General features: G+C 32.1%; 1 protein-coding gene and 1 long non-coding RNA gene across 4 annotated transcripts in view; one reads left to right on the top strand and one right to left on the bottom strand.

The window, feature by feature from the left end:
- Positions 1-8,391: 8,391 nt before the first annotated feature.
- LOC136984839 (uncharacterized) overlaps positions 8,392-14,061 on the top strand; it is a 38,662-nt gene continuing 32,992 nt past the window's right edge. For both annotated transcript variants that reach the window (XR_010882248.1, XR_010882247.1), the window contains exons 1-2: positions 8,392-8,492; positions 8,618-8,685. This is a non-coding gene — a long non-coding RNA (uncharacterized lncRNA). The remainder of the gene's footprint in view (positions 8,493-8,617; positions 8,686-14,061) is intronic.
- Positions 8,697-14,061, bottom strand: part of LOC136984838 (beta-1,4-glucuronyltransferase 1-like) — a 40,348-nt gene continuing 34,983 nt past the window's right edge. The window contains exons 4-5 of one of the 2 annotated variants that reach the window (XM_067281983.1): positions 9,784-9,991; positions 8,697-9,708 (exon numbers count right to left, since the gene is read on the bottom strand). In XM_067281983.1, the coding sequence (XP_067138084.1) occupies positions 9,797-9,991 (195 nt within the window). In that variant the 3' untranslated portion in view covers positions 8,697-9,708; positions 9,784-9,796. Of the gene's footprint in view, positions 9,992-14,061 lie in introns of both variants that reach the window. The other variant, XM_067281982.1, reaches the window with a different exon arrangement.

A 14,061-nucleotide genomic window follows, 5' to 3' on the forward strand; every position in this document is an offset into this window, starting at 1 on the left:
ATAGTGTATTATTACTTTCCCCTGTTATGTATAAGATTTTGACATTTTTGGTCTCAGGACACCTTAAAACGTCGAAAATGCAAAAGAATTCGGGGGAGTTTCTTCTGTATGTATGGATTTTAATGTGTGTATGTGGAGAACGATTTTATTCACCCTCTTTGAAGCTTAACTCCTGAGATTTTGTCGAAAACTTTTGAAATTCTGCAGAGAGGTTTGTATATTAGACTAATTGATGCTATTAAATTTCGGTGATTAAAGGTCGAGGGGCGAGGAGATAAAGGGGTTCGTATGTATCTCCAGTAGGGTCGGACTTAATGACGATTTTACTAGTTATTAGCATTTATAATTTTTTAAAATATAAAACACATCCCTATCGTCAAAATTAAGCTTTTTGCCATTTTATAATAATAAAAAATTAAAAAAATTTAAAAAATAAAATAGCACAACAGATGGCTCCACCAAATGTCTCGGGGAAAGTTAAGCAACTCGTTGCTGGATTTTTTCTTTATATCATCTGTGGGCTCGAACGATACATGCATTTTTTCTATTTTAATAAATGTATTTCTATATAAATGTTTCTTTATGAAGTTTTATTTTATCCACTTAAAAACGTTATTCCGAGAGGGGATTCGTGATCCTCACCTGACACCAAAAGGGGTCCATGGAATAAAAAAGATTAAGAAATACTCATCTAGATTATTTTCTACATCTTCAGAGATGACCCTTACCTCCGAAGAATCCATTAGTAAATTTTTGCATAAAAATTCTGGTAGTAAATTAGCAAATTTAGATGCAAATTTTCCGTTTTATCGAACCAAACTAGGAAGAATTTAGGTGTCGCCTTTGTTACAACACAACGAATTTCTTAAGTACATCTTATGAAGAAGATCAAAAAGCCCCTCTACGACTGCACTGTATCGTAGCTAGTCTAAGTGTACAGCGACTGTTTAATTACCTTATATAACCACCAACAGAGCATATTTATTAAATTCTAATCAAATCATCTCAATAACAAATGAATAACTTCATAGAATGATGATGATGATAATGCTTTCTTGGAAAACATGCATGTAAGAAAGTTGATTGCGTGATCAAGAATTATTAAAATTATAAATAACGTAAAAAATTCCTCAAAAAATCCTACAAAAACACGAATAAATACCAGACTTAGAAGTAACAATGACTATTATCAAGAGTGTAAAATAATATCAAGCAAATATACAGAAAAAAAACCCCGCCGTAATAAACAAATTGCTTTAATAAAAAATGGATTTTAATGCTTTAGCGAGAATTAATCTAATGATAAATTATAGAAAAGTTGGATAATAGTTCTGCATTTTAATACTTTCAAGAGAATAATCATAATTAAGCAAAGTAGAAATTATTGGAGAAGAGTAAATGATCATTACTGTCGATAAGTAAAGACGCGAAGAATAAGAAGAAGGGGGGGAAGAATACAAGTCTCGTGTACCATAAAAAGCTTCCAATGAAAATTCCATTAATTGCACAAAGGAAACACAAAAACAAAACTACAAAAAGCATCTTCCTATTCGAAACTATCAAAAGGTAGAAGATATTAATGGACAAGTGAGAGAGACTCTTTGTTTTTTAGTTTTTGTTGAAGGAATCCGTCTTTCCTCGCGTATTACAACCTATAAAATGGATTTTCTTGGTCTGGACTAAAACAGATGGTAGATCTCTCATGCTATCTCAACTTTAACTTTGCCTCTATTTTTCCTCTGTCCAACTGTATTTGTTGGTCTGATAGAAAGTGATTTCGATCGAAAATCTGGCAGGTGGCTACGAATTTTTTAAGAGAAACGACAGCAAGAAGAAGAAAAGAAGTAGAAGAAAACTATCCGTACATCAAAGAAAAATTTGTCTTTTTATCTATTCTGAATAATTCGGTTTTATAATCTGAACCTTTTTTCCCTCCCTTCTTCTTAAATCCTGCTTTATCCAAGGAGAAATTAATTTGTTTTCCTTAAAACTGTTTCTTTTTAATATTTAAACTTGCATAGATATTCACAATTGCATCTGTAGCTGGAATAAATTTAAATATTTCACGCTATATATTAATATTTAGAGAGGTTTCCTGATTAAAAATATATATATATATATAATACTTTAAGTATTTAATCCTAGTATTTTCAAGGTTAATCATTTTTAAATTTAAGAATTTCCTTCCTTCTAATTATTATTTATAAGCGTTAATAATTGCTTAAATTTATAATTTCTTATCGAGTTTTCTACTGTATTTTCGTCGGAATTACATTAAAAAATAAATTTTATTTTAATAATTAAAACGTAAACATACTCTTCATACATTTTAATTTCTTTTTTTTTTTTTCTTCTTCTTCTTCTTCAGGTAAATTAAAGTGTGGTCTAAAATCCGGGAAAAAAGGCATGATAATGCGTTGAAAGTGGACTTTAATGCGTGTTTAGGTAAGTTTAATGTTGGAAAAGTGACTTTAATTTCTAAAATGTCGACACTAATGCTCAAAATGTTAAATTTGAATTACGTGGGACGAGTTTAACGCTTATAAAGCTACTTTTTTATGTACAGGGAAAGTCCACGGAGAATTAATTTTAAGGAATAAAAAAAATAACTTTAATGTCTTATACGGTTAAATAATGAACACAGTCGTGTAGTAAAATTGCGTATTAAATTTGTAATTAAATTATTTTTAACTACACATTTGTAAACAAGAGAAAATTCTTATTACTTATTTATATTAATGTGTATTTTCATTACAAGAAAAACCTGTATCAAGTCATTAAGTGGTAAATTCTACACTTCCCCGGCAACTTTACATATAATTGGGCTTGCAATTGATCCATACGTTCACACCATCGTCCGTCTATATGCCTGTCCTTCGTTAATCTCGAAAACGGAGTTAAATAGATGAAAATCAAGACCGGTCTCTTATGAACTTCCGGCGAAGACCGGAAGTTCATAAGAGACCGGAAGTCACGTGATTTTTAAAATTTAAAGATAATTCTTACAAATGTAAAATTCTAATACAATGTTTTAAATTCGTTGAAAACCTGTAAACTGGCAAACTTATCTTAGTATTGAAAGAGCAGAAATGCCGTGTCCTCTTGTATACACTACAATTTACGTATTCAATTAACGTAAACCGTTAGACGTGTATAATAATCAATCATGTAAAATATAGTATTTAAATAAACATCGATTATACGTCTAAATGTAGAGAATAGTCTTTGGAAACGAACAAATTAACTTTTGATTAAAAGATACGAAAAGCGATTCTGGATGGAAATTGAATAAATATAGAGGGTGACCCATAACAGTGATATCAGTTGAAATGATATCGCTAAAACAGCCTAACAGCACCAACTAATGGGTTAGAAACATGCAAAAATTGTATACGTTTTTCTTTCAAAATTAAGTCTTTACAATCGGGCGTTTAGGCTTATTTGTTAGTAATTACATTTAGTAATAATGTGAAACACTCCCCAAAAAATGATGGGTTTAGTTAAGTAGTGTATGTTTACGCAAGAAATCTATCACCTAAAAGAATTTTAATAACGACGAGAAATTATTTATTATGACACTGTCACAATGCCGAGCTGCAATTTTTAATCACATTTAATTTAAATTGTTCTCCATCCCGAATTAGTAGCGTCTTGCCCCTGTACATCATGCTATTCCTTTTAGCAATAGAGTCACGTATCTAACTCCTTTCAGGGGAAGTTTTGAATTGAAATATAATTAATCGGGGCCTCCTGCCCCTATGCCTTCCATATCTGTTCTCGACTTTCATCTATCTAACACCGTTCTCGAGATTAAAGAAGGACGGATAGACAGACAGACGATGGGAATTTACAAGTGTACAAATTGTTCAAATAGCAGCCCAAGAAATTTAAGGTGTAAAAAAAGTAAGTTTAACCTTACAAGGGTTATTTTAACGCACACAAAGGGCAACATTAATGACAAGAAGGTCATCGTAACGCATAAAAAAATGGCATTAGGAATTAGAAAAAGAGTTTAAAACCAAGAAAAATCGATAGGTTAAAGAAAAAGAGAAAAAAAATTCTTTTAAAATTGTTTGCTTTTTCACCGTCTCTCAGATTATCTTCAGAATGACTAATAATCCAATTTAGAATTTTTTTTTTCCTTATATATATTCATATATAAAAATTAAATTCCTTATCCAAGCAAAAATACTAAAATGCCACGACTTATAAGAGAAAATTAATTCTGAAACGAGCATTTATTTTACAGCGAATTCCTCCTTTCACTAAATATAAAAAAAAGGGAAAGAAAGGAGAAAGAATAATTGCCAGAAAGAAGAGGAAAACATGCTAAAAGTAATATTGGAATTTACTACAAACAATATTTGAGAATGAAACTCATGATAAATGTTAGGATGAAATATTTCGAATGCAACAGATTATTCATTCTGAGCACTTTTTTCTTTTATTCCACACTAAAACTGTTTTTCTCTCTTACAGATAAGAGAAGGAGAAGAAAAGAAAGAATATATATATATATAAACCGCATAATTTGGTATGTCTTTAGTATTACTTCAAGAAATTTAAATGTATTTATTTTAAATATATATATGTATAAAAACGTGAAGATATATCATTAAATTTCTAGAGAACACGAATTCATTTCCGATTTTTAATCAGATAAACACGAAAAGAATGGCCAGAAAGAATACCTTAGTTAAATTAATTACTAGAATCAGTAATACTCCAGAGTATTACTTAAAATGTGGAAAAGCAACACACAAAGAACCATTATCGTCTCTTGTAGGAAACGATTTGTTCTCTTCACCGGTTGCTTGTTGATGTTCCTGGTACCAAAGACCATTTCTCATTCCTTCGCCAAAACCCCAGAATTATTCTAATCAATCTGAATGCGGCCTAGATATAATTAATTGATTTTCCTTCTGTTCTCCCTTCTACTTTAATAAAAGCTTCTGATTAATCACTTGGTCGAGAAGATAATACCGACCGAGTTGATGAACGTTTTAACCAAAGTTTATTTCTGATAAGATATTATAAAGTGCCTTTATACTTTTCAAAATTCTCTACTTATTAGACTAAGTTCGGTTTTCAATGAGAATTTTTATATTTTCACACTCCAATTGTAATAGAACTAGATGCTTAACTACTAAACCAAATATTTTCAAGGTCTTTGGGCTGCAATTTGAAAAAAATTGTAGATCTATAAATTACTACTGTCTGTCTGTCTGTCTGTCCTTCCTTAATCTCGAGAATGGAATTAGATAAATAAAATTCCAGAACAGATATGGAAAGATTAATTATAGACCAGAAGTCACATGATTTTAATTCAAAAATTTTCCCCATAACGGAATTAGAGATGATCGGCATGACTCTATTGTTAATAGGAAAAGTATGATGTATAAGGGCCTGCTAACATGAAAGGTATTATGTACAGGGACAAGACACTACTAATTTGTGGTGGAGAGCATATATTTTAAATTAAATAAGTTTAAAAAACAGTGTGACAATCTGTCAAAAGTGACATTCCCCGAGACTCACATTTTTAACTGGAGACTTTGCAAAAAAAAAAAAAAAAAAAGTCTGGGTTTTCTTCCTGTGTACATTTGTATAGGTGTGTTTGTGTGAGGTACTTTTATCCACCCATTTTTAAGCTTAAAATCTCCAGTGCCTTTTGTGGAAATTTGAGTATTAAGGAAATGATGCTATTAAATTTTGGTGGTTAAAGGTCGATGGGGCGAGATGGAGTGGGGTCGGAATTAACGAGGATTTTACTGGTTATTATCATTTACAATTTATTATAAAACGCTTATACCCTGAAAATTAAGCTGTCTGCCGTTTTGTAATAATATAAAAAGTTTAAAATAAAATCTCAACAGATGGCACCACACACAATTTTAACTTTTTTTTTGCCGGAAAAGTTATGCAACTCGTTGCTTGTTAACTTTTAATACAACATTTTATGTTAATTAAAAAATACCATCCTTACACATGTTCAACCTTATCCATAATATGAAATTAGTTTTTAATACAAGTCTTAAACGTGCCTAATAATAGTAACCAGTGTTAAAAAAAACCCTCATATACACTAGCTTGAACTGAAAACTTCTTTTATTGTAATGTCTGATAAATGATAATGCCAGCTTTTTTTTCAACCCGCGCAAAACATTTATGTGAAAAATTGATGTTTCTAATCGATCCTAAGGTGATATAAATGAACCTTTAATCGGTAACATTCATTGTCCACAAGACTGAATAGAAATGGCAGCAAATACATTCATTAGCAGCTGAAAGTTATTATCTGAGGTAATTTCAAAAGTCTAACTTTAAGGAAAAAAAAATTAAATACGTGTATATAAATTTATATTTAAAAGCGAAACTCATTAAAATATACAGTGAAATAATAAAATTCGAAAAAATTTAGCGAATAGATAACGTAACGAGTATATAATTGAAGAAAAAGAAATTAAAGTTTTTGGGTTTTCTTTAATTATATATCCAGTTTTCTTAACGATGGGATATACTTTATCATTTAAAACTACTACATAATGAATTCATCTTATATATATATATATATATTATTGCAAATTTAAATTATATGCTCTCCACCTCAAACTACTAACGTCTTGCCTCTGTACATCACACATTTCCTGACAACAACAGAATCGTGCCGGTCAGCTGTGCAACTCCGTTCTGGGGAAAGCTTTTGAATTGAAATCACGCGACTTCCGGTCCATACCGGAAGTTCATATATAGTTCGAGCCACCTACCCATATCTCGTGTCGAATTTTATCTATCTAACATCGCTCTCGAGATTAAGGAAGAACAGACAAACGGACAGACAGTGGGAATTTTAAAGGTCTACAATTTTTCAAATTGCAGCCCAATTACCCTTATCTTTCATACAACATTAAATTCAGGCATTGACCTACTCTTGTTTTATTATAAACAAAATCTTCACTTATTTACTTGTTCTTCCGATTCTCTGCGGTTACAGACGTTGCAAAATCACTATTATTGATTACAAACACGGAAATACTTAAAGTATATTATGTGTATTGTTAGGAGTAAGCATGAGATTGCTTGAGAGAATGTATCACACAGACATTACCTATAATAATTATTTGTACAATAACACTACAACTGTTTAAATTAACAGTGCATACAGGCATTTTAAGTATATTTATTCGATAGATTTCAAGTATAAAAACTTTAAAAAATGAGGATTTTTAAGAAGAACATTCATTTGCTTTACTGGGAAAATGTTTTCTCATCGGCACTATTGAATCGTTGTCATGGAGTAAATAGTTTTCTGGCAAAGAATGTTGAACAACTTCAACTTTTCGAAATTCAATTAGTCGGTAGCCGAGAAAAGCCTTTTATAAATCTCTAAGTCGTTGTAAGAAAAGTTAGCAGTTAGTACAGCATTATCGGTGACACTTTAAGAATCTTCTTTATAGATCCTCTAATTAATCCCAAATAGGTTTCTTCAAAGTCAAATACTACATTGCAATGAATAATATTTGTTTAGATCCATTCCATCAATCGAAACTCGACTTTATCAAAGCTTCAACAGCGAGTTAGCGTTAAAAATATGGATTAAAGAGCGAGGAAATTTTTTTTTCTTCTTCTTCTCTAGTCTTTAATCTGGCAATTTTTATCTAGATTTGAAAATATTTGTCAGTGAAGCAGTTGGAGAAAAATGGAGATTGGAAAGAAAGAAGGAAAGAAAAAAATCATAAGAGATAAAATGACAAGATGATTAATAGCTTTCTTTTAATAATGATGCTTTTAAATCAAACTGGCAACTCTTATGAAGGAAATAATAATAAGTTACCTATGATATTTCTTTTTAGAAGAAAACTGTTAGTGAAAGAAAGGGAAAGTAGACAAGAACATCTGGAATCATTGATAGGAAAGGAATTTGAATTATGTTCTGGAACATTTATTTTCATTGATGTTTCTCAAAAAGTAAAAGGAATTCTACTTCTTTTCTTTAAATTGCAATTGTGAAATGTTATCTCTGGGATCAAAATCCAAAGATAAATATGTTTTTTTTTTTTTTCTTCCTTCTTCCCCACCTTTAACAATTGTAAGAATCTATTAAAAGACGAATTGTTTAAAAGTATTAAATATATTTATTATTTTCAGTTAAATAATTACACACTTTTTATCACTAAACCATTTTTAAAAGTTAAATAAATAAATAAATAAATAAATAAATATATATATATATATATTAATAAAATTGTAAAGGAAGTGGAAATAAATTAAAGTTTAATTTAAGAAATAAGAAAAATTGTGAAAAAGTTCGAGTTTAAATTGAAACAGTTTAACAATTTTTCATTATAATGATATTTATTTAAGAATCTGCAAATGTGTATTTTTCTTTCCAGTGAAATAAAATGCCTGGGGTTCTCCACATTCAATGAGATGCTCTTTAGTAATTTCAGTTATCAAGTTACTCACAACTATAGTTGTGTACAACATTACAGGTAAGACTGTTCTGCAATAAAGATTAATCATTTTTCCCTGCTCGGATGACGAAATTAAATATTCCAGAATAATAATAATAAAAAAGAATAATAATTATATTAATTTTGTGATATTTACTTAACAGACTATTCGAGAATATCTGTTATGGAACTGATGGAAGAGAAGATCTAGAAGAGAAATAACGGAGATGTCGTAAGTCTAAATTGATAATTGCATGACTAGTATTTATTAATCCAGAACAGAAAAACGTTACATACAATATAATACTGATATAGTGAATTACATAATTTATCAATGTTAATACAGCACACATATATGGAAAGAAGAGAGATTCTATGGAAAACAATACAATATTCGACAATGGCGCTTGTATATACAGTAATGTAACAGCTTGTACTGTATATATGTATATATAGTATATATTGATAAAGTTTTTTTTTCAGTAGGAACACTGCACAATAAAAATTTTGTAATTTCAACAACCGATCTACACCAATAAACAAATATAAACGATTTCATTTATTTACACATCACTTAAAGTATTTCATGACGACTTTTGTAGATATGTGAAAGTAATGGAATAAGGAGAGGGAATTTTTTAACGTAAAATTAGAGGGACTCTGGAACTAAAGTGGAGGAAAACATTATTAATGGAGTCTAAGATAAGAAAAACAGAATTTTTGGGGAATTTAAACCACGCCGAGAATGTCATTTCGCACAAAATACCACCTCGCACCGTCTCACTCTAGCAAGCAAAGGTGGGAAGAATGAGGTCACGTGTTGCACACGAACCGTAATACTAATCGATGTTAACATCGCAAGCCTCTATCACCATGGAAACGATTCCATCAGACAATTTTCTCAGTGGGTGCCCAAACAGCTTGATACAGTCCAGAATGCAGACCGCACATGGAGTACTGATCCATGTTCTCTTCAAGACCCGAGGCGATGCCTCCTAAATGAAATTTTTCTAATTCACTCACTCAAGAACCTTTGCTTTCAACTCGAAACGTACAAGTGAAGTTATTAGGAATTAGTCTCCCACGACTTCTTTATAGAATCAAACCGGTCACGTCATCTTTGATGATTTCGCCAATGTGTATTAGTAGTCACGCAAACAGTTCGTGATGTGCGTGATAATCTTGTGACGTATAATCTCCCTCCACATAAAAGTCGACAGGCTAAGAGTCAGGATTTTTTCCTTATGCTGCTAGACTTTAGATAAAAACTAGAATTGTACACAACAGGAGGCGAGAAGAAAAAAGAATCTCCATCGAAATAATTGCATACCTTTCGTAACACGTCAATAGCACTTTCGAGAGGAGTCTGGGTATTTTTCTTTTAGTTCCGTTTTGAATTGTCTGAACAGTATTCGATTCTTTTCCTGATCAGATTCCTTGTTCTTGTGGAAAGAGGTGGATGTCTTCAATCCTTGATGGACTAGAAAGGCGTTATTCAGTACGGAGAATTTATATCCAGCTACATGCAGTTCACATACCTGAAAAAAAAATACATATATATATATAATATAAATTCAGTCTAAACTTATACTACGTCCGTATCATAAAACCAATTTGTGTCGAAAAGTGCTGTATGATATAATTTACTATCGACGTTTCCGACATATTGATTCTTAAAGTGAGAAATTCGATTCAGAATTTATACTAAGTAACTTGCTAAAATATACTTTCGGAGACGAACATCGGCGCCCGCACACTATGAAAAAGGGAGGGCACAAGCTATAAAAGAAAGAGTATGGTACATTATGCAAGGAGCTTCAAACTCTATGATTCAACGTCGGATCAGCACTCCCAGAAGATGGCGCTGGTTGCAAAACAAGGAATGGGGCTTTGTCAACATACCACGAAGTTGCATTGGTCATGGACAAATATCGTTCATTAGTTTCTTTTATATTTGCTGAATAGGCTAGAATGGGCCCTCTTGGGGATTACGAAAAGGGGGCACGTTCCCCAATATACGGGCGTACATGGGGACGAACTGAAAATTACACATACTGTCGCATCTTGCAAACAGTATTTGCGATAAAGTCGCATCTTTCTGTACGCTATCGTAAAGTAGTTTCGGTTCGAAAATCAGTATAAAGTTGAGAGAAAGTGATCGATTATAGGAACTATCTACAGATAGTCGTTGATTGCCGCTATCAAAATCTGGTCCAAAACTCTCTCTTAAATACTTTAGCAAACGTATAAATCACCCAACTATCTACTAGAATTTATAATGCTGCGAATTAGAATTTTTACGTTGGGCAAATTAATTTTTCAAGATTTAAAGCCGGTGCGAGTACAAAAGATTCGTTGTGTTTAATACATAGTTAATATAACAAACTGTTTAGTGGTAAATACCGTTACACACATTTATCCTATTAGCATTTAGCCTTAAATAATTCAGCTTGTAATTAAATTATAAAATTTAAACTAAATAGGAATTCGGAATGCAAGTTACTATCCGTTGAACATCATAAAGTATCAAAAATTTACTTCAGCATTATTAAACAATGTAGCTCAACAAACTGCATCATCATTAATCGCTGATGTCGAAGGACGACTACCGAGGGTTGGCAGCACTTTTATTGACCCTCTCTGCATTAAAATGAAAACCGAAGAGGTAATTGGGGTGCAGTTATTCGTATGGGTCGATGAGATATGAATATTTATTCGCTGATAAGATAACCGCATAATAATGAATTTATTAATTACGAATCCGTGTGCCTGTCTTGTAGACTCCACCGTCTTCTTTCCGGAGAATTAAATGGGGTTTTTTTACGCGAGAAAAAAGTTGTAGTAACTTTAAGTACCGAACTTAAAGGAGCTTTCAACAGAAATATATCAGATGCAACATAAAAATATAAGGCAAACTCTCCGATGCATCTCGAAGGATGAGGTAAAGTATCGAGTAAAACTCGAATGACCTGCAGTCGACAGAATTGAAGCGGATGATGGCTAAAGCATAAGGCCATTCGGATGAAATTTGTCAAATGTTGCTAGGGATAATCTTGGTTGCCATGGCAACCGTCACCACTTAGAAAATTACCCGGAGCACGAAGAGCGAAGACTTGGTTCGGATGATTACCAGGTTAACCTAGTCGACATCGACAATTTACAACCTTTGGTGCAAGTGACAGCTAAACAGAAGGAATAAATGCGAATTCCTAAAACTATCGTGTTTCTCCAAGTTAATAAAACAATAAATCTTTACTATAAGATGTTAGACAGAAGAGAATTAATTTTAACCGAGGACTTTTACGTATTAATTGGAAGGGAGCTTTGTTGGCGAAGTCTTCTGTCAAGAACGAACGATAAGATAATTAAAATTTTCGTAAGGGCATTCATTTTAATACATGTATATATGTACATATACGTAGATAGATACATTTAACAAATCACTCGACGAATCAGTCAAGCTTATAATTAAACAATCCATTTTAAGGTAGAGCTCGTGTAATTTATTGCGCTTAAAGCATCTTTCAGTCAGAGGAGAAGGGCAGGAGCACATTCGCACATCGTGGCATATAAATTCTCTTCGGTCATACATGCGGGTGGAAGGTAAAAAAAAAAATTTATAATAAAAAAAAGGAAGTTAGCAGGAAACGTCAAAACCGAAGCTCGAAGATGCAGCGAGGTGTAACAGCTTCTCCTTTAGAAAAGATTGATTTTACGCCGGAAACACGTGCACGGATGCATTAAGGATGGAGAAGAAAGCAGACACGTAAACATAACATTATTACAAATCTACCAATTGAGCGACGTATCATAAACGGATGCTCAAATCCGCATTTTGTCTTCAAAGAACGATTCCAAAGAAAATATTGCACGGTCTGCATCCCGATACCTTCAAAAAACGCTACTCGTCAACATATCAAAACTCATATTAAGCAGTATATATATATATAAAATTTCATATTAAAACAGAGTCGGTTCGATTGTTACAGACGGAGAAAAAGCAGAATACTTACAGATGAAGATACTTTCTAAATAGTTATATTCCCATTGAAACTATTAAATTATAAAAATATCAGAGGGCTAAATTGAATTTTGAGCCCTAAAAATTTGTTTTTCGCAAAAATGTATTGTTTTTTTTTTTTTAAACTATTAAGCCCGAGGAAATGATGTAAAGTACATTCTGGTTTCGCAATTTCCAGATGGTAATGTGTGAGATCACAATAAACAATTTTAATAGGAAAATTTCATTCGCCAGTGAATATATATATTATTTTCCTGCCCCTCCTTTCTGTTTTATCTTGCTTCTGGCAATACACGAGACTATAAAAACCAACACCGTTTCACAAAAGAAATAGATTTTAAATAATTTCTTCAGGTTTCAAACACGTCAAAGGATGGAAATTAAGTAAAATTTTTATAATCGATAAGCAATTTCCAGTAAAATAAACAGAAGACTATGGCACTTTTCGTGCTCAGTTAAAATTACATACAAGTTGTTTTATAAAGAGAGAATAATGACAATAGAAGAAGCGAACACTGGAATATTTAAAACTCTTTGAATAACCGAAATAAACCATCAGAAATTACAAGGGTAATTCGTATTGTGCGGAAAATAACGTTTCGAGAGCCAATTAGAAACAAACCGAGCGAACTGTGTCACGTTATTGTCGTCTTACTTTGTCGTGACGATTGTAGACTAAATTAAGGGATTTATTGGAAGTCTCGACTTATTATTCTCTGATGATTTTTTAGCGTGCATGCACTAACGAATTCGTAGAGGATTTTCTGTTAATAACGGAATGCACGTGAACTGAACTTACCTGAGCCATTTGGAACCAAGTATTTTTATTTTTTATGCTTACGTACATTCGAGATTTCAAGACATTTTCTTCATCTAAACATGGTGTTTAGATGAAGAAAAAACGTTTTATATAAAGCTAAAATTAGTAGTGTTTGCCTGATATAATCATTTATTTTGGTGACCACTAAAAAGGGGTTATAGACGAAAACATTTGTTACGTCCTTCTAATCCGACATTCACCAGAGGTCAAGAATTGTCTTCAGAGTGGTTCTTGACCTCTGGTGAATGTCGAATTAGGTCATTTGTTTGTCTATAAACCCCTGTTCGGTGGCTACCGATATAATCTTACTTTTCTGGCTGTTATATAACAGAGACTATGACGATCGGCCATAAAAAGAACCTCACATTTTTACATTTTTGGACTTAGGACAACTTGAAATGTCGAGAAATACAAAGCAAATTTGGGTTTTCTTTCTGTATGTATTGTTGTTTGTGTGGGGGTGCACTATTTGTTTACCCACTTTGGAGTTTAATAACTCCTGTGTCTTTTGTCGAAAATTTATGAAATTTTACAAAGACGTGTGTGTATTAGAGAGAAATATTTCTAGAAATTTTCAGGAAAATCGGACCATTGGTTTGAGAGATATTAAGGGGTAGCCGTATCTCCCGATCCAATCGGAAGACTCATAAAAGGTAAATGGTAGCAATTATTAGGGTAAAAACAAAGAATGCCGGGAAAGTCCAGCAACTCAGTTAACCGCACGTATTTCAGATACAATTGTAAATTAGAGTTTAGAGTAAAACTGA

The sequence above is a fragment of the Centruroides vittatus genome, unplaced genomic scaffold (genome assembly GCF_030686945.1).
Source record: "Centruroides vittatus isolate TY-2023 unplaced genomic scaffold, ASM3068694v2 contig_93, whole genome shotgun sequence".
Classification (NCBI taxonomy): domain Eukaryota; kingdom Metazoa; phylum Arthropoda; class Arachnida; order Scorpiones; family Buthidae; genus Centruroides; species Centruroides vittatus.